The sequence below is a fragment of the Nanorana parkeri genome, unplaced genomic scaffold, assembly GCF_000935625.1.
Source record: "Nanorana parkeri isolate BGI_ZX_2015 unplaced genomic scaffold, ASM93562v1 scaffold12, whole genome shotgun sequence".
In the NCBI taxonomy this organism is placed as follows: domain Eukaryota; kingdom Metazoa; phylum Chordata; class Amphibia; order Anura; family Dicroglossidae; genus Nanorana; species Nanorana parkeri.
This window is the reverse complement of record NW_017306280.1, coordinates 2,897,765-2,922,796: the sequence shown is the minus strand read 5'-3', so window position 1 is coordinate 2,922,796 and position 25,032 is coordinate 2,897,765. Positions and strand designations below refer to the sequence as shown.

At 44.1% G+C, this 25,032-nt stretch overlaps 1 protein-coding gene across 1 annotated transcript in view; it reads left to right on the top strand.

The window, feature by feature from the left end:
* The window catches only part of ADSSL1 (adenylosuccinate synthase like 1), a 37,495-nt gene extending 23,157 nt beyond the window's left edge, over positions 1–14,338 (top strand). Inside the window, exons 6-13 of the mRNA XM_018556173.1 lie at positions 1,507–1,614; positions 2,687–2,768; positions 5,007–5,133; positions 8,404–8,558; positions 9,532–9,656; positions 11,015–11,112; positions 12,952–13,101; positions 14,113–14,338. Of these exons, the coding sequence (XP_018411675.1) occupies positions 1,507–1,614; positions 2,687–2,768; positions 5,007–5,133; positions 8,404–8,558; positions 9,532–9,656; positions 11,015–11,112; positions 12,952–13,101; positions 14,113–14,165 (898 nt within the window). The 3' untranslated portion in view covers positions 14,166–14,338. The remainder of the gene's footprint in view (positions 1–1,506; positions 1,615–2,686; positions 2,769–5,006; positions 5,134–8,403; positions 8,559–9,531; positions 9,657–11,014; positions 11,113–12,951; positions 13,102–14,112) is intronic.
* The last annotated feature ends 10,694 nt before the right edge of the window (positions 14,339–25,032 follow it).

Genomic DNA, 25,032 nt, shown 5'->3' with positions numbered 1-25,032 from the left:
ATGCTCCGATGACTAGCCCGATACTTCCGGTATCATGAAGCTGGGCAACGCATCTATACACGCTGCTGGGTTTTCCTGATTGGCCAGGAAGCCGGCTCCATGTTGTCTCGTCGCAAGTGACGTGGGAGCATGGAGCCAGCTTTGCGGCCAATCGGGACACTTGGCAACGTGTAATGACGCTCTGCCCGGCTTCCTGGTTGGTTGGGAAGCTGGCCAATCCGGGCGCCGTGCAATGACGCGGCGCCTGGCTTTCTGATTGGCCGGCTTCACGCTCCTTTATCACCTCATGACGAGGGAGCCGACTTCCCGGCCAATCGGGAAGCCGGATGCCACGTCATTACGCAGCGCACGGCTTCCTGATTGGCCAGAAAGCTATATCGGTATCGGTGCATCCCTTTATTATTATAATATTGAGGCGGGTGGAAAATTCTTGGCCAGACAGCGACTGCACACCTGCGGCTGCCTGAATACAGTCGCCTGCTGTGTAGCTTCTTCCATCTATGTTTAGCATCGAAGGGAGAATTCTCTGGCAGGCTGACCAGAGAAAATCTATGCATGTATAGCTAGCTTTAGTGCTCTAGATCTTTTGGTGTGTTGTGTTGCTCTTACGCCGGGTATACACGGTTTTACCTTTTTTTTTTACCCTTTTTGTTCAACCCGCGGCCGAGCGAAAAAAAATAGAACAGATACCCTCATCGACGCCTATGAGTGTTGATGGACAAATCTCGTGCTGTTTCCTTAATATTCAAACAGTGACCACCGGCTGCTGTTATATTACATAAACGGAGCTAGCAAATTGCCTGCTAGCTCCTTTCTGAGGAAAATTTTCCAACCGGCTCCATCGATCAGCTGATCCAAGGAATGCTGAGCGGAAGGGTACCAACACCGGCACCCACACAGCAAATTTCTTAATGAACAGCTGAAATTCGAAGCATGTATACTCGGCTTTATTCATCTGTTTACTGGATGCCTCACTAAACCTAGCCTGAGCCACTGCACTCCCTTAGCTAAAGAGACCTTGAACCCTGTAAGGGAGGAACCTCTGAAGCAGCGTCTACCTGGCAAACCTCTTTGGGGTCAATGACCACTATATATGTAATATGCAGAAATAGGCTGGGTTGCCTGAATACATGCTAGACTGATGAGCAGATCCAGCAAGTCCTTTACGGCTGGCTAGAAGTTGTGGGGGGGATTCCACACTTTCATGGCACTGGCAAAACAGTTGGCAAATATCTAAATGTAAAGAAATAAAAACAGTCTATCCATTCTTAGCAGAGGTGATCCTACATACCTCTTTCCTATACTGTTTTTAGACTTGAGAATCTAGCCGTAAATGGGCCCTTGGAGAAAATTGCTCACTAGGATTAGATGTTTGTTCCTCCATTATGCTGTGCGATGTATTAATATTGATTTCACAATGAGGGCTAAAAGTTTTTGAAAAATTGGTTTGCGGTGAATGTGGTTCAGCAACTGTATTATAGTATTTTCTCTCCTTCCTGTTTTCAGCATTGGCACTACCAAGAAGGGAATTGGACCAACCTACTCCTCCAAAGCAGCACGTACTGGTCTTCGCGTGTGTGACCTCCTTGCAAACTTTGATGATTTTTCATCTAGGTTAGTTGCTTAACCTTCAAATGTGGTAATTTTCTGCAGGAATCAGTTTTTTTCTGTTTCACTGGCTTATTCTACTTGTGTTATTCTACAGCAATGCTTGTTCAGCAAAATAAAAAGGGGAACCTAAAATATGCTTATTCATAAATAAGACCTTTACAATACAATTGGAAAAATAGGTCACCAGCACTCCAAATATTTAAAATGAATAAGTCCTTTTTATTGGACGATAGTGTCACAAAAGATCAAACAAGAGCCAATCAAACCGGCTCTTGTTTGATCTTTTGTGACACTATCGTCCAATAAAAAGGACTTATTCATTTTAAATATTTGGAGTGCTGGTGACCTATTTTTCCAATTGTGTATTTTGCACGGTGCCATCCGTGGAGTTACTGCAAGCACCATCTTTGTTTATTGGCCGGGACTGCTGAAAGGTGTGCGGAGAGTATCCTCATCAATTGCAACCTTTACAATACAGTCGCATAAAACTACTTCCCTTGATGGGCTTCTAGAGCGAGTAAATGTCCCCTCACCTTTTTAGGGCCCATTCACACCACATCCAGATAATCACCAGACCAGATTGTTTCATGACCCAAAATGCACCCTAATGTATCCCTATGCTATTTCTGGCTTCTGTTCACACCAGCGCAATCCGTTCCAGACCAGAAAAATACTGCAGGTCTCATTTTGTCTGGACGGGAAAGCATCAAAAACACATACAATCACACTGGAACGCACCCGAAAGCCCATTTTAATCTAAAGAAAGAGCACCAAAAAAATCCGGAACGCAGTAACACTGCATTGCACTGCGTTCCAGATCTGGTCCGGAAAATGGTGTGAACCTGCCCTTAGAATTTCTTCACACCTTCCTGTCGCATCTCCAGCATCCTAAAACTTTGTTGAGGTTTTTAAGATGTATCTATTACAAAGTAGTTAAGCTGCTAGTTGTATCCAAGGAGCACAGAGGAATGGATAGAAGCAGATTCGCATTCCTAATCTTTGTCTTAGCGGACAGATCGGCTTTTTGGCACAGTGTCGCGGGTTTATTCATGTATCATTTTTTGCTTTTCTGCAGGTTCAAGATACTGGTTCAGCAGCATCAGTCAATGTTTCCAAATCTGGATGTAGATGTAGAAGGCCAGCTGAAGAAGTTAAAGGTAATGTGTCATAGAAAAGTGGACATTTTTTTTTCCATTTTGGATAGCGCGGGAGAGGTTACAAACCCCGTTGGTGTGTTTGGGTTTTATTTTTTGCACGATCTGAGTATTATTGAGTATTTAAATTCCTACCCTGTAGACACATTAGGAAGAGAGAGAGAATCACTTTAAAAGAAGGGTAATCCCTCATCCGTTTTATTAAAACCCCAAATTCATCCTATAAAGGACAAGCTCCTTTTTCTAGAGTGCTCAAGTGACTTAAATCAGCAGGCGTATAGAAGAACCACAATTCCGCCATTACAGCAATTACCTGCTGCCTTAGGGTCCATTCACACCACAAGCGCTGGGACTGAGCTGGCCGTTTCCAGCACAGTCCCAATGCTAGACGATGCAATTTGCTTTGTCACAGATGGGACACCTTTTACACCACCGTGTTGCGCTGCTGTGCCCATAAAACTGAATGAATTGTCACTTGGGACATTTCAATAAAGTTCCGAAAAAAGTAGAGTGTGATGTGCCGGGATTGGCTCTGTGTCAGGCACCACACTCCAGCCAATGTGCATTTTAGTGGTGTAACTGGGCCCTCAGCAAAGGCAACCATTTTTTTTTTTATATTTTTTTTTGGAAAAGTGAACTTGTTTTTTTTATAGCTGGAATTTTGGGTTTTAATAAAATTGAGCTATTTGTGTATTCTGAGTTTCACCATCACTGAGTTGGAAGCCTGATGGCAATACATTAAGAAATCTGGGAACTTTTTTCTGAATTGGATGAGATGTCCTAAGGGGATTGTTCATACACTAGATATGACCTGACCTGCCTATAATAAGGGATCCCACTTGGTACAGATTGGAGGATTCCTCATATTCATTCACATTCCATATGTTTTGTGGGCTTTTTTAAATTTCTGTTAATCTAAAAAAAAAAAAATTATATATATATATTGATTTTTCAACACTTTACATTCACAAGTCAAATGCTGCCTAGCAAAGGAATTTGTCTTTGTTGTATGGGGTGTGTGTCAGACGTTTTGACAGTGCTAAATTGCACTGTGCTGTTCATCTTAATCCAGAAGCTTCCTGATAGGAGGAGAGGGGAGAGCGATGGTCTTATCCATGAATATTTAATCACAGATTGGGTTGGGTCCTCTGTCAGGCTGTATAGGTCAACTGCAGTCTAGTCTATAAGAAGAGGTTGACCTGGCTCTGCAGGATTGGTTGATGGGCTGAATACAGACACGATGCCTTTGACCGTTAAATGTCCCGCCCATGTATTTTACCTGTGTATATTTAGGCGGTTGCCTGGAGTTCAGGTTTATCTGGATTGACTGAAAACACTAAGTAAACAAATTCTGCACTGATGAATGTTCCCGCCCCTCTACAAAGCTCTTGCCACCTTACTGAATATGAAAAATTAAAATCTGCTATAATAAAATGGCATTTGAATTATTACTGCTTACAATAAACGAAGCCAAGGTCAAATAATATATTTACTAAATATTGGTGGCTAAAAGAAAAAAGAGCTCTTGAAGTATATCTAAAGCCAAAACCTGTAAGGGAATCCCCCTAAGGCCCCGTTCACATGTAGCGAATTATCGCGCGATTTCGCGCATTTTTGCCGCGCGATATCGCGAGAAGTCGCCGGCCAATGCTATTCAATGGAGCTGTCTTAACTCCATGTCGCGGTCGCAAGTCGCTTCTACCGGACCCTTTTTTCGGCGGATTTTGCGCGATTTTGCCTTTTTTCTATGGAGCCCCGACGGAGAAGGTCACGCTACCGTCGCTGGAACGTCGCCCCGAAAGTCGCGCTATCCCGGCTGTGCGGATCCGCTGCAAAAGGTATGTCGCTACGTGTGAATGGGGTCTTAGACAGTTGTCACCCTAGCTATTTCCCGCATTGGACGATTTCCCCTCCATTGCAGTTTTGGTGACAAGTCAAAATTTTAGACCGTCTCTCACTTTCAGTCACCGTGACCATATCAGCAGGTCAAAGAGTGTGAATTGGGGACAGGGACTGCTATGAAAACCTAACAGAGGTCCCCCTGTTTAATCCTAAAGTAAAAAAAGGAAAGTATTGGCTTTAGCTGAACAAAGTTTTTAATTCTGAATCTCCATTTCATTCCATCAATCTTTTATTCGTACCGCTCTGTACATTTTTATTTGCAGAAATAGTCGCTTTTGTTTTATTCCATGTTGTGACCGATTTATCCAGGGTAACCATTATACTCTTGTGATCCTACAGATGTACGCTGAAAAAATCCGCCCCATGGTTAAAGATGGCGTCTACTTCATGTATGAAGCCCTTCACGGTCCTCAGAAAAAGATTTTGGTAGAAGGAGCCAACGCTGCATTACTTGACATTGACTTTGGTTAGTTCCAGAAAAAGGCTGTCATTGTATGTTTGTCAATGGATGTCAGTTCCACCAGCTTGGTCTGAAATGAATGATTTAAAGTGTAGTTCCACTTTTTTTATCCCTTTTAGGGTTAAGTCTTTAACCCTTTTCTTAGGACCAATCAAATATAGTTCTGATAATGAAATATTCCAGCACAGTACAGACAGGGTTAATTAGAAGAAACATAACTTCCCACAGCTCCCTCCTTAATATCACATAGGGGGGAAGCTTGGAAGGATTTTTAAAGAAGATCTCCGGGTAATATGATTAACCCTTCCAGTGGGGGCTACTTTTGCACTGCAAGGGTTAACTGCTCATTTTGGTCTAGGGCTTAAAATAGTTCTATTCACCTGATCCTTGCAGCTGCCTTGCTCTTAGACTGGTCCCTGGAGCCTCTCGCCCTCCGCTGCAGCAGTCTAAGGTCTCATAAATCATCACATTCTATAAACATGCACTATTTTTTTTTAAACCACAGCACGCAGCATTTGCAGTACCACGTGTTGCGACGCAGCTGATCGCACTGCTGGCGGGAGGTACATTTGGGGTGCAGTTCAAATGAATGGCACACCAAGCACCTTCCGCATTGTAATCACACGGGAGGTGCGTTGTGCAGTACCGTGCACAGAGATGGTCCTTAAAGCTATTACACATTTCAGTAGTTAAGTGGAAATGGAAAAAATAAAAACTGATATTTCCTGCCCGTTCTGATTTCCATTTTGATATGGCTGCCAGCACAGGGCCGTCTTTCCAGCTTGTGACACCCAGTCCTTCTGCAAGTCGGTTACCAACCAAAAACTCCTGCTCTGGGCACTTACAGAGCTCAACACATGTACCCTGGATGGCCATCATCTATGGGGGGGAGTGCTCTGGGAAGAAGAATTTTAAAATGTAACTACAATTTCTTTTTACTTTGTCGGCCATTAATCTCTCGCCGACCAGCCACTGCACATAAAATGGCTAGAGCGTAACCCATTGTTCCAGGAAGATGGGCCTTTACGGCTACCCGTTCCACCTGTATGCACCTGCAAAAGCCCCCGTGATTTGACCTGTACAGTTCTGGTATCTAGCGCATCATTACCAAGCTGCATGTTTTAACCCCCTCACTACCGGCATGTTTCTTTATTTACGAAAAATTGCTGCAAAAAGTCACACCACCTCAGAGTTTCTGCTTTCCAAAAAGGGGTCATTTCTGGGGTGTTCATACTGTCGTAGCATTTTTATGTCCAATGTTTTAGAAGAAAGCCCCCCCCTCTCAATAGAAAAAAAAAAAGAGCCATCAGTCTCAAAAGGATTGAGTTTGGGTATAGTGTTGCGTGACAGAGTAATTCTCAGTCAAACACTGAGAACTGAACAATGGCCTGCTAATGAAGGGGGTTTAACATATCAGTACTGAAGTGGGTAACAATTGGCATATGCCATGCTTCTGTTAATATTAAAAAGCAGAAGCAGGGCCATAGTACTGAATAGTAAAACAACACGTTGTGTTTTCAAGGTGACAAAGATTTAGGGAAGTAGGTGGTAGCATTGCCTCTTGTCCCATTAGCTATTCTTGGAAGATCACATAGCTCATTTCTTGTAACAGTGAATACATTTCTATACACATCTTTAAAATAAGTTACAAACTGCCCATTCGGACTGACGGGGAGAGGTTTGCGAATGTTAATGTGTGAAGACCTGGGTTACTGGATAAGAGCCGTCTAAGTCTCTACCTCCTAGTTCGTCATTTGTCATTGGCATTTATTATAGAATATTTTGTATCATTTTCTTTTATGGTACTTGTTGCTTATGTATATTCTATCTGACTTTAAATCTTCATTATTATTTGGTTTCCTCCCACACTCCAAAGATATGCTGGAAGGTTAATTGGTCCCTCTCTAAATTGGCCCTCATGTGAGATAGGGACCTTAGACTGTAAGCTCCTGGAGAGCAGGGACTGATGTGAATGTGCAATGTGTAAATTGTCAGCGCTATATAAATACATGAAATAAATGATTATAATACAGGATTTATTTAGCGCCAACAGTTTGCACAGTGCTTGACTCTTATTTCATACAATTAAACCATTACATTGAATCTGTTGCTGTGCATGCAGAGGGATGGGTCAATACTTCTGCTCCCACACCACCAATCTCCACCATCTTCCTGAGCAATGCATGCTGAAAAATCTGACATTTCCTGGAGGATCAGATGCCGCCTTCCACTGTGCGTGCTGTCATCACCATCATTATAGGATACAATACTAATAGGGCCAGAGGAAGAAACCACAGCCCACACAGGGGAACCAGGCATCTGACCCACCCGGAAGTGTCGGATGCAGAAGATTTTTCAGACAAGCAGAGCTCTGTGGCGGGATGGGCAGGTGTTGACTTTGTGTTCTTTGCAGGGCCTATAGGGACTGTTACTTTAAGTCCATCTTTTTATAAAGCAAAAGTCCAACAAAGAGCTAAGTATATTTCAAAATGTAAATGAACGATTTTACCTTTCACAATGTCTTTACTTCTGTGGAGGCATTCTTGTGATCCACACGCCCTTTCCTCTGATGACCTCACGGTTCGCTACTAAATCATGACACTGATGTCATCCCCGAGCTTGCAGGCTCCTATTTGATGCCTAAACACCTCTCTCCCTCTTGGTGTCTGTGAACATTAAGCTAGCATCCCTGTCCATTGCACTGGGTTCTGATTAGCTTCTAATGCTGAACCTCGAAGCCTGTATTTCCATAGATATGCGGAAAATGGCAGGTTAAAAAGACTTGCATGTTCAGCCTGTGATGTGATGAGGTGTCCTGGGTGGAAACTGATCACATTGCTGCTTGCCATCACAACTATGACTACCATGGTACAGATTGGTTGTCTGTTTCCATGCATTGTAGAAGAGGGGTAAGGCACACTGATGCCATTATTCTCCTATGTGAGGGATTGCTGGAAGATAGAATAACAGCCTACAGGCAGGTATATCAGCTGTACTTGGGTATAGTTGATTATTTTGAAGACATTTGATTTGGGTTTTTTTAACTTTTTTTTGTTTTGTTTATATTTGTTGAATTCTCTCCAAGATACGTATGTGAATCAGCCTTATAGAAATGTTAATGCTTTTAAAACTTATTTTTTTCCGCTTGTAATTATCTGTACGTGGTGGGTTCAGTATTTGTAGACTGCTTAGAAATACTGTGTAGTGTTTGTGCTTTATTCTTCTGTTTTTGAGCGCAAGTCTTATCAGTCTGACGTGACTCTTCTGTCTCTGCAGGAACGTATCCCTATGTGACGTCTTCGAATTGTACTGTAGGGGGTGTGTGCACTGGACTCGGAATCCCTCCTCAGAATATAGGAGAAGTCTACGGTGTGGTGAAGGCTTATACCACTAGAGTAGGAGTTGGAGCCTTCCCAACAGAGCAGATCAATGTGAGTGTTCCTGGTGGGGGGTATAGGGGTAATTGCCACCGTTTCATTTTATGGGCCTTCCCAGCCAGTCAGCATGGACTTGGCTTCTTGGCCAATCAGGAAGCCAGGAGGCAGGTCTTTACCCATTGCCCGGCTTCCTGATTGACCTGGAAGTTGGCTCCATGCTGCTTGGCCAGGAAGCTGGCTCCATGCTGATTAACCGGGAAGCCAGCTTCCATGTTCCCTCGCGGCACTGCTGGCCAGAGGAAATCTCCCCCTGACCTGAATTTCCGATATGGGGGTTAAGTTTCGGAGCATTTGGATGAGTACTCATACTCTGCCAAATACTCTATCGGCACTGATACAGATACTAGTATTGGTGCATCCCTAATGTACAGCATATGTGCGCATTATGGCATTAGACAGTCCCCATGTCATTTCAATGTAACCCCTTCCATCTTCTCCCGGTCTTCTGGGTTTTTGGCGGTCTTGATTGGCCAGCAAGGGATGTTTCAGCTCTCATGCAATTAAGTTACTTTGTCCCGACACCCAAGGCATCATGAGATTGTACACCTGAGCTGTGTATCTTCGGCTCAACATGCAATTAGAAAAAAAATGCAGAGAAGAAGCATTGATGGCAGAAGACATACAGGATCCCTTTGCCTATGAAGAGCTACCTTATTTTATTTTTTTAATAAAGTGATTTAGGTTCTGATTTAATTCTATCCCGGACACACCAAAGTACTAATATCTGAAATTCCCCGTCTACCTTTTTCAATCTGTATTTTCTATAACCCCTCATTGTGAGCAAATCCTTTACCGATGCTGCTGGCTAGCATTGCAGATTGTATTTTCCATAGATCTCTAGCACCAATATATTACGCAGGAAATCTGGTGCCTCTTACGTATGTACCCCAAATGTATTGTAGTGACAGGGTCTCTTAAAGTGCAATGTTTCGTGTGTGACTTGAACGCAGCGCTTAATTTTTTGCAGGATATAGGTAGTCTTCTTCAGACGAAAGGTCATGAATGGGGAGTGACCACAGGCAGAAAGAGGAGGTGTGGCTGGCTGGACCTGGTCATTTTAAAATACGCTCATATGATCAACGGATTCACTGCGTAAGTCTTTTACTTCTCAATAAATTCTACAAAGCACCAAGCTTTTGTGCACCTCACTCTTATTTTATGAAATGGCCTGCCAGGCTGTCTGTCTGTCCCATAGAGACCCCTGTCAGATTCCAGCTCTAGTCTCTGTAATCCCATGATCAGTGCCAATTTGCAATGTCGAAAAATGAGAAATTGAATTGCTTTACCCAGCGTTGTATTGCTTTTTATTTTATTTGTATTTTATTATAATTCTGCTGCTGTAATAAAAACAGACTTTGACATTTTCTAAGTAATATTCAGTGTCCATGTCACTTTACAAGGTACCCATGATGTCTTCAGCTTCATGAAGATGCAAAGTTTGTTTTTAACCATTTACAGTTCCAAAATGAAATTCTGATTTTAGCCGACCTAAAGGATGAAAACAGATTGAATGTATCAATAGTTAAAAGGAATTTATCTTTCAAATGTGTTTTTTTTTATTTGGAATCCCAATACTTTAAATTGGGCTTTAAAGGGACGTAAAGGCGAAGTATTTCTGATGTAGCCACTTTTGGGTAGAGATATGTAGATCATTCCTTTAAGCACCTTTTTGGTAATCTGTACAGCTTCTTGATTGTGGACAAATCCCAGGAGCCAGGACCCCAATGCTCTCTAAAACTTACAGCCGGTGCCTAAGAAGTTTTCAGGTTTTCTCTAGTGGCTGTCAATAGAGCTGGCTCCTGGATTAGACTGAATGGCCCCTTAATTTCAGATGAATTTGTCCACCCCTGGTGTAGATATGACCTAGAAATTGTGCTAGGTGACCCTGTACATAAAGTGGTTTACAGCTCATTTCTCATCAATGAACTAATATGATCGATTTCGGCTTTTGCAGTGGTCCAAACCAACCATTTGTCGGCAGTCTTAATATATTAGAGGTTCTTTTATACCAGTCTTACAAGTTCATTTGACCTGGAAAATTCCTACACTGATCATTTATGCTGCAGGTACTTTAGCGTGGATCTTCTATAAAACACCCCCGGGGCCACCAAAAACCAGGGGTGCTCTGCCATGCAACTGGGTTCCTGGTGGTCAGCTTTGGCTTTCCCACTCTTATCTTATGCCCTTTACTATTGGCTCATCACTGTGGTGGTCCGCTTAAGTAAACATTAGTGGAAGGTGTATAACATTAAAGTGGTTGGCCAATGTTGGACACCAGCAACCTGCTTCTTTCTTGTATGAGAAGAGTGACCTGGATTTTGAGGTGCATTAGAAGCCCACACAAGTGCCTGCACTACAAAAGTGTGTAGTCTTACAAATGTTATGGTTTCATTGGTTGAAGGACCATCACTGTACAACACTTACAGGATTATTATCTTTTCCCTTTACAGCTTGGCTCTAACGAAACTGGACATTTTAGACACTCTGGATGAGATTAAAGCTGGTGTGGCATACAAACTCAATGGGAAGAGGATCCCATACTTTCCAGGTTGGTGCATTACACATTACAGAGTGTCATATATATGTGTAAATGAACAATCGCCCCCACTCGCCCCGTATACCAATCTCTACTCATAGGTTACTACTAAAATTGTGTGTTATTCAGCAACGACTCATTCAGTCTAGGCAAGCTGGAAATGTATGCTTTAAAGCAGTGGTTCTCAACCCGTGTAACCTTTTTTTTTAATTACAATTACAAATGCTAATCCAGCAAACTGTACACATCCCCCTGCCTGCCTACCTTTCTCAGCTTCCAGGCAGACTGAACTACTGAGCCTATTTGATATCAATCCACCGCGCTGGGGTGGCTTGATATCTCCTGCACTCAGTACTGCAGGCCGGGACTTTAACTTGCTTGTCGGGACCTGCAGCTCCTGATATCATTCGGCCGGCCGAAATTGAGAAAATAGTCCCCTCTCTTCCCGGGCCCTATTACTTCAGCGGGGGGAATAGGGGGTAGATTCGCAACACGGAGTTCCATTAGACTGACAGAAAATCCCCCCCTCTGTGTCTCTCTACTGAAGATGGGCTGCTCCATGCAGGAAGGGGGGGGCGGGAAATAGGGGATAGATTCGCAACACGGAGTTCCCTTGTACTGACAGAAAATCCCCCCCCTCTGTGTCTCCCTACTGAAGATGGGCTGCTCCATGCAGGAAGGGCGCCGCGACCCACTGCAGAAGGGCTCGCGACCCACTTTTAGGTCGCGACCCATGAGTTGAGAACCACTGCTTTAAAGGAACCCTATTGGCAATGACCAATTACTAAGCACCAGCGCTGTTGCAGGCGCCAGAGGGAAGTGATCCACATGCTCCTTGTACTGCATATTTTTCTTCTTTGCTCATAGGCAAAGTAAAGTGGAGGCGAGAATGTGGTGCTGGGGGGGAGGGATGCACTACAGTGACCCTGTTGCCTGCTCTGCATGGCTAAAGCACAAGTTTACGTTGGCTCTCCAAGTTTTATAAGGACTGCTGGTAATATTTTCGTAGGATGCCTGTCACTACGAACGCTATTTATATGTAGTCATACCAAGGGACTCCCAAAACATTCTAGGGCTGCTACTAATTATTTGCATAATCGATTAGTTGGCTGGCTTATTTTTTTCGATTTAATCGGATAAAAAAATTAAATTCCATCCTTAATCTAAAATAAAATACACAAATGCAGTGTTACAAACATAAAGTTTACTTTAGAATAAAACTGCATGCACAATTTTTTTGCAATCGCACTGCCCTGGAACGCATGGCATTGTGGTACCATGCGGGCGACCACACTGTGGGTGGGAGGCACGTTTGGGGTGCCATTGAAATTAATAGCACTGCAACACACCTCCCGCAGCAGAATTTGTGAGGCCGACATGACTTTCCCACCTTTTTTTAATTTTTTTTTTCTAATTTATTGTAGGCACATGGCACTTAGATTACTTCAACCTGGGAATGTCAGCTGCCAGTGGCAGCTGAATGTAAACGCAGCAGGTAGTGGGCTGGTGCAATAGTCAGTCTGCTATTGGCCATTTCAAATTGCAATAGCAGGCAGGCTATTGTACCCGCCCACTGCTGTGCCCTCCTCCCAGCATGGAGGAGAGAGCTATTGGATCCAACCAACTAATCGATAATGAGAATAGTTGACAACTATTCTCATTATCGATTAGTTGCTTGCAGCCCTAAATCATTCTAACATGCTGAGTCCACAATCCTTAGCAACAGAGTGTAAGGATAATAATTTCAGGAGTTCAGAACACAATGCATACTACCATTTTAAATTATGCCGTTGTTCAGGATTCACTATTTATTTCTACAATATTTAATCATGTGACTTTTTTCCCCCCTAGCAAATCAAGAAATTTTACAACAGGTAGAAGTAGAGTACGAGGTCATGCCAGGCTGGAAGAGCGACACCACAAGTGCCAGAAAATGGGAGGAGCTTCCCGCCAATGCTCAGAACTATGTCAGATTTGTGGAAAACCAAGTCGGAGTGCCTGGTGAGTGCTTCAGTCATATGACATAACCTGGAAAGAGTAAGGTCGTTTAGGAGATGGGTCCTGAAGTAGGATTAAAATAGTTTTCCCTCTGAATAGGGTGGGGGTGAGTGACTCCTCACTTAGTTAGTCATGGGTTAATAGGAGCTTGAGCTATTCAGCTATGTAAACAGGCTTTTGTCAATCAAGTGAGTCACTAAGGCTAGTCGGGAAACCATTTGAAAGAGTCTGGAGTGCTAACTGCTGGCTGGAAAATAAAACCTGCAGAATTTTATATTTGCGCAACCAAAATAGTTAAGAATTAAATTTTTACTTCTCATACTAAATGGTTTTCAATATATTACCTCTAAAGGGCAGTCAATGCTTTACTGTGTTCAAATGGGTCTTAAATGGCTCTGTACTGCCTACGGCACATGTATAGGGTGCACACAGCTTGGCTGATGGATTAATTATGCCTAGTGATGATAGACATCGCTTATTACTTAATTTTTTACCTTTTCCAGATAGGGATCTACCTATTGATTTGTGCGATCTCTTGTAAGTCATTCAGTTTAGGAATCTGGGTAATCGTGATTCAAGAATCGTACAAGTGTGTGACTTGACAAACACCTTTTCATATACTTTTTATGAATTTGCTTCATTTTCTTTTGAGGAGCCATTTACAATAACACCCGAGGTTTATGATCACTGTCACAGCCAAATACAATGGCACAGGCGCCCTCTCTTGGATGTATATGGGTACTACAAACGACTGCTTTCACCAGTCAGTTATATTTTTGCCAGATAGCCCAGCGATCATTGTGGTGTCTTTCTCAAGCTCAGGCCATTCGGGGAATAAAGATACTAGGGACTAATTGTATTTAGGTAGCAGAGTAGTGAGGATGAATATTAGAGTACAACTTGGCAATAAATAGGACTTTACAGTGGGTCTAAATTGAGAACTGTCATGTTTGTTATGGACGTCTATGGTTTGTGTAGGATGCAGCTTGTATAATATGTCTCTTCTCTGTGCAGTGAAATGGGTTGGCGTTGGAAAATCCAGAGAGTCTATGATTGAGCTGTTCTAATCTTCTATCAATTTCTTTCCGACCGATCTCAAGACAAAGCACCGCCATCGTCAGTGACTGTAGTGACTAGTGTACACGGCTACATGTTCTGGACCTGCTGTGTGAATGGATTACTTTAATAAAAATATGTGATGACCTGCAGCCATCTAAATAAAAAACAGTTTGAAATAAACTCGTCTGGAAGCTTTTCTGTAAAGAAGCTCTAGACTGGAGACGTAAACAGTTTTTATAGGTCAGGATGGATTTGGTGCACTTTGTTCAATGTGTACACACTTATTAAATGATCTGATTCAACATTTTTGTGTAAAGTATAATGCCAATTGTGTCTTTTAGGGATGCACCGATACTGGGTTTTCGGTATCGCGTGCGAGTACCAATATTATTTTTTTTTCTGGTACTCGCCAATACCGATACAGGAAGTACCATTAAGGAAGCCTCGCCACCCGGCTTCCTGATTAGCTGGGAAGCAGTCTCTGTGCTCCCTCATCACCAGGTGACGAAGAAACATGGAGCCGGCTTTCTGGCCAATCCAGAAAGCCGGGCAGCAAGTTATTACATGGCGCCTGGCTTCCTGATTGGCCGGAAAGCCGGCTCCATGCTACCTTTGTCGCCAAGGGAGCATGGGTCTGGCTTCCCAGGAAACCAGGGGGTGAGTCATTACCCGCCCCTTCATTATTGGTGGGGAAGCCATGCTATCTTGTGATGAGGGAGTATGCAGCTGGCTTTCTGGCCAGGCAGCGTGTAATGACTCGCCACCCAGCTTCCTGATACCGGACGTTTCGGTATCTGGATGGGCATCAAGAGCATCTGGGCCAGTATGAGTACTCGCCCAAATACTCGGTATCGGCACTGATACTAGTATCGGTGCATCCCTAGTGTCTTTAGGTTGTAAGGGAGATGACCCCTGCAATCCTTTTTGCCATCTGTGTCTCATTGGGGAGGTTGTGCTTCACTTCCTGTCCCATAGCCGCAACAGGAAGCACTGAGGAAACTCCCCTGTTAGACAGCTTTCACCAGAACTGGTGTCATCATTTGAAGATTTCCCATCCATTCCTGTTACACGAGAAACTAAACATTTGGGATTCTCTCTCCCTTTACTCTTGGTGACAATGCTCATCAGGGTGTGAAAATCTCTAATGGAAAAACCTGACAAGGGTACTAACCCCTGACCGCTCCATCCAAAAAAAAACAACAACTTTTGGCTTTAGATATACATTAGTTATAATAATTTAGGATTGAATATTCCTATTCTTTTATAGGCTCATCTGACTTGTTCTCTGTAATCTGACCAACAACTAGTATATAAGAAAAAAAAAACTGACCGATTGAAAATCTGAATTCTGCTGTGGTTGGCACGTTCATTTAGCTGTCCAGGTTTGGTCACACAAGCTTCTGGTCACAAAAACTAATAGTGATTCTCCCCAATAGGGACACAATGATAAAAGCCTAATGGGGGGTTCTTTCCACTTAATCAATTTACAAATAAAATGGTTTGGGCTTTTAGAGACACTTTTAGGATTTCTTTCATGAAATATGCAAGTTTACTGTCTCTGGGTGGAACTACAAGCATAGGAGAGCAAGATCTGTAGAATTCGTGTTAGTGTTGCTGATTCCTGCGTCAGCTCCCTAAACAATGGACAAATGATGACAATTGACTCTCCTGTGAGGTGATAGAGATGTGACATTGCATTGCTAGATGAACTGTGTAATCGGGAACTATGAGCTCCATGTACACTGCTTTGCCACAAAAGTCACACACTAATATTTAGTTGGACGCTTTTATCTTTGATTGCGGCACGCATTTATCGTGGCATCCTTATGATAACCTTATGCAATGTCACAACATTTATTTCCATCCCGAGTTGTATTTTTCACCAAGATCTTGTAGTGATGATGGGAGAGTCAGACCACGGCGTAAAGTCTTCTCCTGCACACCCCAAAGATTCTCTATAGAGTTAAGGTCTGGACTCTGTGGTGGCCAATCCATGTGTGAACATGATGTCTCATGCTCCCTTAACCACTCTGTCACAATCTGAGCCCAATGAATCCTGGCATTGTCATCTTGGAATATGTCCAATGTGCCATCAGGGAAGAAAAAGTCCATTGCTGGAAAAACCTGATCATTCAGGTCGGCAGCTGACCATTTTTTTGGGCACATAACATTGCTGAACCTTGGTCTATTATCCAATGGAAGTCTCTGACCTATTTGCTTACCAAAATTCAGGTGGTTTTGACAGGCAGTGTAAATGTATAACCATCATCCAATCACAGCTTAGATGTACTTCACACTAACCATTGTACGCCTCGTCATAGGCAGTTCTCCAGCGATATATCTCAGGTTTACCATACACGTCTAAAGGGATTGCCTGGCTCCTGGCACATTGGTCTTCAGCAAACTTTCCCGGTATATTCTCCTGAACCTTTTCCCGAGGCTTGAAATGCACAGTTTTACCTGCAATACTTAATGCACACACAGAATACAACAATGACATGTTACCGTAATTATTTTTTTCATTTCTTTATGCTAGGGATACACCGATACCATATTTTTTTTTTTTTTTTTTAAGATCAACTAAGAGTACCAAAACTTTTCCTCAAGGACTCGTTTTTTTTTTTTAATTTCGGTCATGTGACCTTTTTTTCTAAAACAATAAAAACGAATGATTTTAGGACAGTGGTGGAGTGCTAGGGCCAAGTTGCAGATGGGAGCGCTGCACCTCTGGTAGCTCTGCCACTGACTAGCTGTAGAGGGACTATAAATGCCAGCAATACATTATACAACAATGTAGAATTTCACCAGCTAGAGAGGACTACAAATCCCAGCAATGCTGAATTATATGAAGCTACTCTTGCTCACCAGGGCTGTTGTGCATGCAGGGTTCTAAGGAGGCTGTGTGGCCGGCAGAAAGGAGGAGGAGCTGTGCAGCTGGTGCTGTAAACAGCCGGTATGAGTTCCCCCCAGCAAGCACGGGACCTTACGGCAGCCTAATGTATTTTCAAAATTTCAATTGGTGCTTAGTATCTGGTAGTACTCGTGAAAATATCCAGTATCGGCACCAATACCAGTACCATTCCTACTATATGCACCATGTCCATCGGGCTATAATAACACAAGGTATTGTTTATGTTTGTCATTTAAGTGCATTGTTTTCGTCAAGATGCTTTTTAATGATGCTGATGTTTAATCAACATACAGAATTACTAAGAAAATTCTGCATCTTACACTTGTAAGAACATTTGCGTTTTACCTCTTATCTGTATGATTTGACCTCTTTAAGATGCTCTTCTCAACGTCCATGGTGCGCAGATGAAGACCTAACAAAGTGAACATAAAGATCTGATTATTTGTAGCAGAGGCCTAAGAAATCAATGACATCCTCTTCAACTTCTGATTTGGATGTATCTGCTGGGAACTTGGAGATATCGGCACACACATTTTCAGCACAAATCTATAAAGCCGGTCATATACATTACAATCTGATTGTACAATCTCATACAGATTAAACCTATATAATAGGGAGATTGTACAATCAAATGGTAACATACATTGCCAGGTTTATACACGTCTCACACCTGTAGGTGTCATAGAAATGGTTTATTCCAAGTAACTCATGAAAAGCTGAGGCTTCCATTGTTGACCTCTTTTTAAAATGCTTGTTACCTGGCTTCTATGCTGATCCTTTGGCTTCAATACTTCCTGGATCACTTGCCTATGAATTATCAGATAAAAATCATGGAGATCCATAGTAGCAATGGAATCTGCTATTTCCCTCCAGCGTTCTATAGAATTGTTACATTGTATCTCTTGTTACTAGACATGTGCATTCGGACGAACCTGCAAATCAACGAAATTCAGTTAATTTGGCGGTTCGTCTGAATCCGAAATAACGAATTTATTAAACGCCCGAATATAAATAAGTTTGCAGAATGCGTGGTGGCCACATTGGCCAGCGGCGTGCCGCCATCTTTGAGTATATCTTGGTATATGCTAACATGGCGGTGCCTGAACATGCGGGCGCCCCCGCTATCTTGGCGTATACCAAGATACAATCAAAGATGGCAGCGCAGACCCTGCCGGTGGCCGCCGCTCGTTCTGCCTTTTCAGTGTGATGTCACGCGCTGAACGAGCGGTGGCCATATCAGCCGCAGTTGCACCGCCATCTTTGAGTATATCTTGGTATATGCCAAAATGACCTCGCCCAAACATATGGGCGCCACCATCTTGGTGTATATGTGGATACACTCAGAGATGGCGGTGCGCAGACCGTGCCGACGGTCGAAATGGCCGCTGCTCGTTCTGCATTCTCGGTGTGCGGTTTTGGATGCGGAGGTTCGTTGCCTCCAAATCCAAAACGGCAGTTTCACTGATGAAACGAATGGAAATGTTTTTAGTTTACATTTGTTTCATCAGAAAACAATTTTTTTTTGCCGTGCACATGTCTACTTGTTACTGACATGTTTATTTTCCTATGATCTAGTAAACATAATGTGGTATTTCCCCAATTTCCAATTCATGAATATCCCCAACGAGGACACAGACAGCCAGCAATAAAAAAAAATGAACACTTGATCTAACCCCTCCACTTGCCATCCAAAACTAGAAAATAAATTCCCTTTGAAATGTTCTTTAACCTACCGTGATAATGTTAGCGCCAAGATTACAATCCGGTTATATAAAATATGTGATAAAGCCTTGGAGCCTTTTTACTAAGAGCTGAATTATTGTCCCCAATATCTTTGCGGCAACGTGAAATGACCCGCTGAGCTACTGTTGTAGATTAAAGGATGACGCTACACAAATCTGAGACCTGGGCTGGGGGGTTGAATCACGGACTGGTAAAAAAAAAAAAAAATCTACCTGCTGGTAGAGTAATGAGGAGGCTTATGGTGGCCACGCATGTGATCGTATATCGCAATGCAAATACTTTTTTTTTTTTTTTAATGGATTTAGTAAACTCTTGATCAATTTCGGCAAGTTGATTGGCTGCGGTGGAATTTTGCCGATTGCTTCTGATCAATCGAACAAATATCCACATGTGTTGGAGAACCGATCGATAAAGTCAAGTGTAGGTAACCTTGGCACTCCAGTTGTGGAACTACAAGTCCTATGAGACATTGCAAGACTGACAGCCACAGGCATGACTCCCAGAGAGTGCTGGGGTTGCCTACCCCTGGATTAAATGATCAGCTTTGAGAGACTGTTTAAAGTTATACAATTATAGATATTGATCATTTTAAGTTGATCTCAAAATGCGGAACAATACCAATGTATTGATATTGGTATCAATGATACGTCGCTCGTTTGTTATCGTCATACCTAAACCGATCTCTACGTGTATGGCCACCTTAACCCTCTGTTCTATCTATTTCCATTTCACTAAATACTGCAAAAGGAGAGAGAGACTCCCCTCCATGGATTTATTAAGACCAGCCCTATAGCCCCCATAAATATCAGAAGTATACAAGGGATTCACCCTACTAGGATCCATCAATAACTGAACCCCCCATGTCTGAGCTCAGCCTGTCATATGGGCTGAATCAGCCCCATGCACAATCCATGTGTCTGCTTATCTTCTGACAACAAGTAATGACATTTCTGTAGAAGAGCAGAGATACATTTGAAAGGTCATATATTGGATTTGCAAGAGCAAAGTGACACAAATCCTTGCAAGAGATGATGTCTTACGTGTGATCTCCGGCTGGCTGGAATTAGCAAGGCAGCTCTGTGTTCTATGAAGAGAGTTTGTTGTTTCTGTAACCTGGAGACTGTCCATACGGCCTGCCAGAGCTGCAACAACAAGCTGCTGTATCCTACGACTGGATGGACAAGAAGAAACACAATCGCCGTCCCTGGGCAATGAGAACCACGGGCCATTCTAAAAGTTTCAGGACTGGTGCAAACCTGGGCGGTCTGGGTCGCGCACGATCGTGCACAATTGCACACAGCGATTGCTGTGCGGCCCCATTGATTTGCATGGGGTTACATAAACGCTCGGCCAGTGCAGAAAAAAGGTACATGTACTTTTTTTTTTTTGCCACACACAGCGCGCAGCTGTTTTAGCCGTTTTTGTTCAATTGCAGGGGCAAATTGCGGCGGCCCACCCGGCGCGACTGGGGTGCCATTAGAATAGAATTGCACCGCCAGCGCAATCGGCAGTGGTGGGCAACTCCGTGACAGTGGAGGGGCTGGATTCCCCCCTCCCCGCTCCGATCCGCCAGCGCTGACTGGCGGAACGGACGGGGGAGGGTACAGAGCCAGCTGTCATTCACGCAGCTGGGCAGATCCCGGCATAATTGTCGGGATCCGCTTCAGCTGCGGCATCTCAGAATACTGCGAGCTGTAGCTCGCGGTATACTGAGCCTAGGGTGACAGGAGGACGCTAGTTTGTGTCCTCCCGTTACCCTAAGGAAAACTATGGGGAAAAGACTTAACCCCATAGTTCTCCTTTAATGTCTTTAAATGACATTATCGCTAGATTTAGAAGTTGTAGATAAGCTGTGCCTGTAAAGCTCCAATACTTACCTGTTTGGGTGCCAGTACCTTCACCTTGAAGATGTACCCCTGCTGAAGACACTCCCGGGTAAATCAGATGACTGGCCCCCCTCTGCACGCTACGGTTTCATCCACCAACCACTATGTCACTACAGGACCCAGTAGTGAGGTAGAGATTGGCGGAAGAAACCACCGCGCACAACGGGGGGAGAACAGGTACCTGACACTCCTGGAAGCATTGGATGGAGAAAATGTTTCAGACAGCGAGCAGACATCAGCACCTGGGGTGGAGGGACAGGTAACTAATAAGCAGGAACAAAATATGAGAAATAAATTGGACTCGAAGAAAACCAACCTAAATGTATCAAATGAGGGTGTACCCCGACTTCAGAAAGCAGAGCGGAAATTCTCTCTCTTGCTAAAACTCAATTTCCTTCAATAATTGTCCTTGTATAGGAATACATAAGCATAGTTATTAGTCAATAGAGTCCAGTGTTTCCCTTGCTGCAGAAGTTCACCTTGCGCCACTCCCATGCTTTTTTGTTGTTGTTGGGGTTTTATTTCTATCTGTGACCCTACTGGGGAGATTTTTCCCCACTTCCTGTCTCTCTGAAGCCTGTAGAAGAGTTGAGGGAAGTCGTTTTCACTAGGATTGGAAGGCACACACAGAAACATCAGAAGTTCCAACCCTTCCTCCATATGTGCTTTTTCTTTGTCCGTGCGGGAGAGATTTCCCCTCAGTTCCTGTCCTGAAAGAAAGCAAAGGGAAATCTCTTTAATCACAACATAGTTACAACATTTTAAATCAGTGGTGGTCATCTATATTTATGCAGGGCTCCTCCAGAGGTTATTAGGGGTTCCTTGAGCTGAGTCTGATTGACCTCCTAGCTTGTGGTGCCTGCATATTTCCAGGGCCAATGACACCTGGCAAAACCAGCAGCATGCCACCAATGATCTTTATAGCTGTCTGTAAGGGTGGCATTTTGACCATCACTGTAAGGGTTTAATTCTTCCTAGTGACCACCAATGCAAGGGGCATTTTCCCCATTGACTCCCAATTAATTGGTTTAAGTAAGGGTCCCCTGAGACCTGAGACATTTTTTTCGGGGTTCCTCCAGGGTTATACATTATAAAGTAGAGAAACACAAGGTTATAGACTGTGAGCATGCCACATACGTTGTTGGAGACTAGAGATATGCTTCACAAGACACTCAGACTGTAGACACATTACATGAGACTGCTAGACACCCCTTTCATCAAAGCAGCTTTATAAGTCAATGCTTTTACATCTGTGTTCTTTAAAAACCCCTTAAAAACTACAGTCAACGTTTCTCTAAGCAAGATCCATTATTACAAATCAGAGAGAACAAGTGGCTAGACAGCACAAAAAAGTAGAATACTCTGAGAAATAGACTAAGCCACTTACCTACTAGAAGGCAGTCTAAAAATATTTTCCTTCCCTATCTGAAGGGACCACAATAATGGGCAAAGGACTGCATGTGGCCCCCAGGCTCCAGGTTTGGCACCACGGTTTTAAAGCTTATCTCTGGGGAAAAAAAGAGGAAAACTCCCCTTCCAGAGGGACTGCTCCCGCACTGCAAGTGTTAACTGCTCATTTAGGTCTACGGTATTGGGGAAAGCAACTATATTTACCTGATCCCTGCTTCCTCGTGGACTGTCCCTCAATGTCCTCATGTATAATACAAGGCTATGGGCCCTGCATTGTAATTGATGATGTGAGCGGTCCTCCAACTGCCATAGCAGACATCTCAACTCTCCCGGATGCTCCAGGAGTCTCCCGCTATTAGATAGCGGCTCCCGGACACTCGGGAGAGAAACATTTTCTCCCCGAAAGGTTTACTCTGCTCAATCTAGCAGAGTAAACCTTTGCGTGCTATCTGTTTTGTTTTTTTCTGACATTGGGGCCGCCTGCAGTCAGAAAAAAAAAGGCATAGGTGGACCTGAAGTTCTCCATCAGGTCCACCTCTGCTGACTGACAGCAGCAGTGGGCAGGTGCAATAGCTAATCTGCTATTTGCTATTGCACATTGAAATAGCCAATAGCAAGCTAGCTATTAGCTTCTATGCTGGTTTTTTCCCCCCTAAAGGCTGCAGCTGTCAGAACACAAAAAAAACCAGCAGATAGCAAAGGAAGCATAAGCTTATTTGTGATTTGCCATCATTTCTGGGGGGGTCTCTCTTCCCTGTTGTTGCACCCCCCCCCTTCCCAGAGGAGGTGACAGAGGGCACCTCCCTGAAATTAATCATTTCATGTTGGGATCCCTGCCAAAGCGTAGGAGGGAAGAGGTTGCGGGTGCGGGAGGTCTTGTAGCCTGAATGGAGTGGGGATCAGATAAGTAAAAGTATTTTGCCCAGGAGCATAAAACCCCCAAGGGAGTAGAAAGTTAGAAAATGAAGACTGATTGGTTAGCGCACTCCTAGGTAGGGGGATGTTGTGGCCGTTGTGCGGCTCCTTATGCTATTAGACCGGGGTGTCTAACTGTGTGATACTGAACAGAGGAAATGAAAGGGAAGGAGTTCAACTACCTGGCGCAGACTGTGTGGATAGACCAGGGAATAACTGTTATTCCCTGGTCTATCTTCTTCCACACAGTCTGCGCCAGTTAGTCCCTTTCCTTTTTTCTGTTCAATTGAAACCCCAAGGGAAGTCTCCCCCAAATCTTATCTTTAAATGGGCAGCTAAAACAGAACTCAACAAAAACTCCTATCCCGCCCTCTCTATAACCTTGCTGATCTTCCCTATTCTGTCCTCCTGCACCTGAGGTGTTAAAGGTTTTGCAAAATGACTACACTTGATTTCTATATGTGGCTGCTCATTGCCAGTCCAGACCCCGGCTCGCTAAAGCTTCTGTTTCCTTTCCAATGTCAACGTCTCTCACATCTTTCCCCTCCGAAGCCTGACAGTAAATTCTGCCTGGGGCAAGACAAGCTGTGACTACTTTCCTCCGCATCTGGTCTGCAATCCAATTTCTAAACGTGATGAGGAAGGTGAAGGCTGGTGACATATGGGATTTTTACCCTTTAGGGTTCCTTCACACCTTTGCTTTGTGGTACCGCAGCATGCATGCGCTTGAATGGCACCTCAACACACTAAAGCAACAGACTTGGGTTGCGGCGCACAGCAACACATGGCACTGTGTGTTATATTGCGCTGCATTGCCCAAAAAAAGGGGTCAGTTCCCGTCTTAGGTGCGTTCACAGCACATTTAAAATAAATGGGCTGCATTTACGTAACACATGTTGAAGCGTAGCATAACACGTGACATGACATGCGTGTGGCACGCCGCAAACCTGTACAGGGGCCTTCAAATCTAAACTCCAGTCAAACAGCTAAATACGGTTATGAAATTCACCGCTGTGAAGTGTCTCGTCTACCACTTATAAGAGTCATACACGGTCACCCATATTCTCCAACTTCCTGAGATAAGGCAGCGGGAGACCTTTCAGCAAAAAGTATGTAGGAACAGACACACCACATCACAAGTAATTAAAACACAAAGTGCAATGTGGCACAGGACGAGGCATCTTCTCTCCTTGGCACAGGACGAGGCATCTTCTCTCCTTGGCACAGGACGAGGCATCTTCTCTCCTTGGCACAGGACGAGGCATCTTCTCTCCTTGGCACAGGACGAGGCATCTTCTCTCCTTGGCACAGGACGAGGCATCTTCTCTCCGTGGCACAGGACGAGGCATCTTCTCTCCTTGGCACAGGACGAGGCATCTTCTCTCCGTGGCACAGGACGAGGCATCTTCTCTCCGCGGCCCAGGGCGATGAATGTTATCTCCGTGGCACTGGACAAGCCAACTTCTCTCCGTGTCACAGGACGAGGGATCTTCTCTCCGTGGCACAGGACAAGGCATCTTCTCTCCGTGGCACAGGACGAGGCATCTTCTCTCCTTGGCACAGGACGAGGCATCTTCTCTCCGTGGCACAGGACGAGGCATCTTCTCTCCTTGGCACAGGACGAGGCATCTTCTCTCCTTGGCACAGGACGAGGCATCTTCTCTCCGTGGCACAGGACGAGGCATCTTCTCTCCTTGGCACAGGACGAGGCATCTTCTCTCCTTGGCACAGGACGAGGCATCTTCTCTCCTTGGCACAGGACGAGGCATCTTCTCTCCTTGGCACAGGACGAGGCATCTTCTCTCCTTGGCACAGGACGAGGCATCTTCTCTCCTTGGCACAGGACGAGGCATCTTCTCTCCGTGGCACAGGACGAGGCATCTTCTCTCCTTGGCACAGGACGAGGCATCTTCTCTCCGTGGCACAGGACGAGGCATCTTCTCTCCGTGGCACAGGACGAGGGATCTTCTCTCCGCGGCACAGGATGAGGGATCGTCTCTCCTCGGCACA